The following is a 5,806-nucleotide window of genomic DNA, read 5'->3' on the forward strand; positions in this document are numbered from 1 at the left end:
TTCGTGTGTTTTTCGTTGGTCCTCACCAACCCCCCCACGTCCCCCTCCCGCCCCCGCCATCAATGACCTCAATGCAAATACAAGTGGAGTGGTCCTTCTGGATGCTCCAGGTTCTGGACGCAAGTGATGACACAATCCTTTTGGGGCTCAGATCCTTCCCCTCATTGGCTGCCCAGAGCTCCTGGACCACCCCAGACCCAGAGCAGCAGGAATAAGAGCAGCTGCTGGTGTTGGGAGGCATCAGACGCACTGCCCGGCTCGAGTGTCACTGCCACTCCTGCCACAGTGCCATCGCCCGAAGCCAAAGCTACTGCCACTGCTCCCTCCTCTGCTCCAAGCAACCTGCTTCCTGCTGCCAGGTAAGCCCGGAGATTCCTGCTCAGCTGGGATTCTGTTTTTCTCTCTCTGCCCTCTCTTCCTTCTCTCTCTCCATTACTTTTTCTTAGCTGATCTCTTCCAGTCTCAGAGGCTCTGTCCACTTCTGTCGAGGTCATTTCACACAAGCTGCATTACTCTGCAATGCATCCCAAGCTTCTTCCACAGGTAACACTGGATGGTCTCAGTTCACGCACTCCCTGCTTCACTCTCCCTGCGCTGAGGCGGGCTCCAGTTTCCTTTCCCGAAGCACACGTGCTTAGGTCAGTTTGGGATGCTGGAGCTCCCCTGGCACTGCAAGCAGATCTGGACGCAGGAATAGTTTTGTGCAGACGGTGCTCTCACGGATCACGTCCTGTGCCTAGCGGACCGCGGGAAATGCTTCAGAACCTGGGCCAGTGCAAGCGGGCGGCAAATAGATGCAGTGCCTGAGGGGCAGGCAGCCATGAAATGCAAGCCCCCGTTGCGGGTTCTGGGAACTTTTTCCCCAGTTTGAGTCCTGGGTTCCAATTTGACCCTTCCAGCTTGATTCTTACGGGGCACTCTGTACCAAAGTGTGGAGCAGCTGAGCAGTAGAATGTGGTCCTTCAGTTTCTCAGGGATTCAACCGCAGAAATTTGTCCTCGGTAATCCCCTCCCCTCCTCCAATGTGCAAAAGCCCGGCACCAGGAGGACAGCTCTGGGTTGCACAGTGGGAAAAGCTGTGGTGACAGGTACTTGGACTCTGTCCTCCAGGAATCCTGGCCAACAGGTTGTATGTGAGAGTGAGTGGAGTGATGGGGCGGGGGCTATGGACTAAGACCTCCTCACCCAGTTGTCCCACTAGGTTTCTTTGCTAAACCAAGCATGCTGCAGCCTTACTGGATCTTCCAGCAGTCCACTTGGCTGAGGAGGAGACGATGGTGAAGCGGAGTGACATGTCCAGCCTGAAGCCAGGATGCCAGGGAGTTAGGGGCAGAGGCGGGAGCAGAGCCTGGGTCTGTGGGTGCATGGAATTTCTTATTGATCCAGGTGCTGATGTTATTCTTCCCTTGCAGAGAGTCATCATGGGTTTCTGGAAGTTCACCCGCTTCCTAGTCCTCAGCATCCTGGTCTTGTACCATGCAGGCATGCTCCAGTCGGCACCATTCAGGTGAGACAGCCCTGCCAGGAGCGCTCGTACCTCCCCCTGTCCCTGGATCATAAAATTCTATGTTCTCAGTTGTGCTGTGCTGAATCTGCCTCTTATGGGGGCGGGGGGGCGGGTATGTATGAATGTAAACATGTATATAAGTATATCATAAACTTTTTATGATACAAAGATGCGTATCACACAGTTTACAGACACACATAAGATACAGGATACTCCTTGTAAATTTCATATACTGTAACTCATTGAACCTCACAGCATGCTTTTATTGATTGTTACCAAACATTTCTATCTTTAGCAAACCTGTTTACTAATTTAACCATAATTTGATCAATGAATTGCATCCTAATCTGCTAATTACTTTGCCAATAAATTTGTTATTAAATCTGTGATGATTTCATCTAATTTCTCACCGTTATTCAAATTACATTAAATTGAAATCATTTTCAGATTCAAATCATTATCATTTAATTTTTAATAATAGGTGTATTTACACTAAGCTCATAAAATTCCTGAAAATCTAACCATCACCTTTCATAGGTCTATATAATCCACTTGGAACAAACCACTTCTTTTAGGTCACATCAGGGCCTAAATCCTGGTGAAGTGGCATTTTTGGATGGATACATGCCTCATGCCCTGTCCATTGAGAACTGGGCTGGGTTGATAGAGATGAAAAGGGGAAGGATTCTAGGCCAGAGTTTTCCTGTTTAGAAGACACTTTGAGATTAAAGCCTTTGTGTGCAGTTTATTCATTGCTACTATGTGTATAGATAGTGGACAAACGTAAATCCTTATTTGAATAATCTAGTCTTTTAGATGTGTAAAAGTGCACAACATATGTTGAAAGTAGAGAGTTAAAGTAATACATTTTAAGTATTTTTTTCTGTTAATTCATAGGAATGGTTATATTTGGGGAGTGGAATTTTTAAACTTGAGTCTTGGAGAGTAGGCTGACTGTTCACTGGGTGGTCGGGGAGGGAAGAGGGGACAAGGGAAGGAAGTGCAGAGAAGGGATCTGTGCTCATGAGTCTTTAGACAAGTTCAGATTGTCTAACCCTTATTCTATTTGTGTGTTTTAGTTAATATTGCTGTGTATTAAAGAATAAGCAAGTCCTAATGCCCAAAGTATATTAAAAATAGGGTAGTAAAATAATCCCTTAATAAATGCCCTTTTGTTGGTTTTTAGGAAGGGCTGTATCTTCTGGGAGTGTCTATGTTAATCCACCTCTTGGAGCTAGATGTAATCTTGTACTTAGTCGTTGAAATGCTGGAGGAGGGGTAAGAGGAAGGGTAAAGGGAAAGGGCTCCTAGCTAATATCTCCATATATAAAACAATTTTAGGTTATAACCATAGGTCTATATGTGCATTTTTGTAAAGTACCAATGTTTATTATAGAAGAGGTTCATTCACTATTTTGCAACATCTAGGCTTTTTTAAATGTCCTGAAGTGACAATGTATGGCAAAAAGTAGAGCTAGTGAATTAACGAATTTGTAAATATCTTTGTTATAATTGATGAAAAAGCAGCATCTTGGACATGGAATTGTTAAACTGTCTCTGAGAAATGTATGTCAGGACGTGTTCATTAGGTTGTCAGCACAGGGGCAGAAGGAAATATAAAGGGAGGGATGTATGTGGACATGTTCATATTTATATTTTGATGATAACCATTGATGTGTGTGCATCTCTTGGCTGTACTATAGGAATACATTGTTAAGTAATTCAATGGAAACATACCTCCTCGCTAACACTTTAATAGTTTAGATTGGATAATGAATCCTCTTAGAAGCATTATACTTTGTGTACTCTGTTGCTTTATGTCTCATTTTTAATTGAACATTAAGGGAATGTAGTATTTTAATCATAACTCTACCAATATCTTTGTCAAGAGGCCTGTTGCCATTTTTGTCTTTTCTGAAATTTTTGTCACCAAGAAAGTCAGGATTACATTTTTCTCCTTCCAGATTGAGTTGGTGTAGTGTATTCTTGGTTATCAAAATACTCATAGCTTTGGGACTTTGAAATGATGTGTGAAAAAGCATGATGCATAACTGTAAGATCTTAATTACATAAAAATCGATGGTTAGTTGTGTAAATACACAAATGAGATCTAGAAGGACACACATCAAACAGTAAACTGCTTGTGATGATGGATGACTTTGTTTTTTGTTTCTTCTGTTTTTTGGCTTCCTATTATGCACATGTTAACTTTTAAGAAATAAATGTTATTTTAAAAACCTTAAAAAAAGAAATTAAAAAGAGAGAGAGAATTGGGTTGGCCACATCCTCAGTGGAAGTACCAGAAACCAAGAAAGCTGGCTGCTTATCCTGGGGTGTGGGGGTAGGCAGGGGCTCAGAGCATGAGTTGGGCTTGCTTCCCTTCCCTAGGTCGGCCTTCGAAAGTGGCTTTGTAACTGCTACACTTACTGAGGAGGAATCGCGCCTCCTACCGGCTGCAATGGTGAAGTATTATGTGCAGATGAAGGCCCATGAGCTGGAGCATGAGACAGAGGACTTCAGGTAAATCTCTGCACCCCTCCCAGAACATGGCTTACCCTTCCCCCAGTTTACCAGGAAGGTGTACACTTAAGAATGAGATTGGGGGGCTTCCCTGGTGGCACAGTGGTTGAGAGTCCGCCTGCCGATGCAGGGGACACGGGTTCGTGCCCCGGTCCGGGAAGATCCCACATGCCGCGGAGCGGCTGGGCCCGTGAGCCATGGCCGCTGGGCCTGCGCATCCGGAGCCTGTGCTCCGCAACGGCAGAAGCCACAGCAGTGAGAGGCCCGCGTACCGAAAAAAAAAAAAAAAAAAAAAAGAATGAGATTGGGTATAGTGCCATAAATCTCTCTCTCATCTCATAAGCCTTGGTTGGTATTTAATTTACATAGGGAAGATTGGCTGTTACAGTTCTGTGTTGCAAAAACATTAACCCAGAGACATCTTTGGTCTTCTGACACCCCTGGAAATGTCTACAGGGATTGATTGTGACATTTTCCCTAAAACCCTTTGATTTTCTGCTGTGATGATTGTATTTAGCAGAAACATTTAAGGTTCATTGGTGCCTCTCAGAGTAGTAATTTTCCACTGATGGTCCCATGGGGCCACATCTGCCCTCAACCTCTCACTGACAGGCCTTCTCATTTTCTCCATCCTACAAATCAGCATCACTGCCCAGAAGAGATCGTGCAACACTGCCACTTGCGTGACCCATAAGATGGCGGGCTGGCTGAGCAGATCTGAGAGCGTGATTAAGAGGAACTTCATGCCCACCAACATGGGCTCCAAAGCCTTTGGCCGCCACAAAATGGACCTGCAGGCCTGATCAGTGAAATAACTCCAGAAAGAAGGTGACCGCCCTGGTACTTTGAATGGCATGGTTGGTGGCTGGGTATTATTGCAGGGGTGTGGGTCACACTCTAACCCTCCCTGGGCATGTATCATAAAAAAATCTATAGTGGCTGGATATAGAACAGAGTCTCAATATCTGAAACCTCTCTAACTTGGGTTTATTTTTATTTTTCCAGTGTCTCCTGGTGACACCAAGATCATCTGCCAGGAACTATAGAACCTCTTCACTTAAAACACTGTTCCCTAAAGTTATAATTGTGATATTCTAGTTTTTGAGTTTGAAAGGCAAAGACTCTACCCTTTGGGAGTATTCCCTACAATGTCATGTACATCTGGTTTCAGAGCATAGACTTGGGTTCAAATATTGTGTTTGTCCTCTGCTAACTATGTCACCATGGGCCAGACCCTCTCTGATCCTCAGTTTCCCCATATGACTTGAAGGCAACTATAGTAGATACCTGTTAGCAGCTGAACTCTACTTCTTCAATTTGCAGTGAAAGCAACTTGCAGAAAAAATAGCATGGAAGACATATATACGCATGCTTCTTGATATTGAAAACACTCTTTTCCTTGAAATAAACTAAAGCTCAATGCAGAATAAAATCATTGTAGTTATCTAGTGTGCATCTTTTTAATATTTGATTCCATGTTCAATAAATATAACTCATGTCTCATTGGCTTATCTGGTAGCAAATCAGGACCCTGTCAGCCAACCTTGCCAAGGGGTATTACATACATCATGGATTCAAACTAAGTTAGTTTTCACAGACATGTTTTGTCCTTATAAGTTTTTTGATTGTGAGATCTTTTAGTGATAACATCTGACAATGCTTTTTGAATAAACTTTTATTTGTTTGTTTATTTATTTATTTTGGCCGCACCTCGCGGCATGTGGGATCTGTTCCCCAACCAGGGATCGAACCCGTGCCCCCTGCAGTAGAAGCACAGAG

General features: G+C 43.9%; 1 protein-coding gene across 1 annotated transcript; it reads left to right on the top strand.

The window, feature by feature from the left end:
• Positions 1–240: 240 nt before the first annotated feature.
• LOC131759350 (calcitonin receptor-stimulating peptide 3-like) lies at positions 241–5,452 on the top strand. Its single transcript, XM_059068307.2, has 5 exons — positions 241–359; positions 1,413–1,507; positions 3,896–4,027; positions 4,671–4,855; positions 5,033–5,452. Exons 2-4 carry the CDS (start codon positions 1,422–1,424, stop codon positions 4,828–4,830), a joined length of 378 nt encoding a protein of 125 aa, XP_058924290.1. The 5' UTR covers positions 241–359; positions 1,413–1,421; the 3' UTR covers positions 4,831–4,855; positions 5,033–5,452.
• Positions 5,453–5,806: the final 354 nt, after the last annotated feature.

This window comes from Kogia breviceps, chromosome 7, assembly GCF_026419965.1.
Source record: "Kogia breviceps isolate mKogBre1 chromosome 7, mKogBre1 haplotype 1, whole genome shotgun sequence".
In the NCBI taxonomy this organism is placed as follows: Eukaryota; Metazoa; Chordata; class Mammalia; order Artiodactyla; family Physeteridae; genus Kogia; species Kogia breviceps.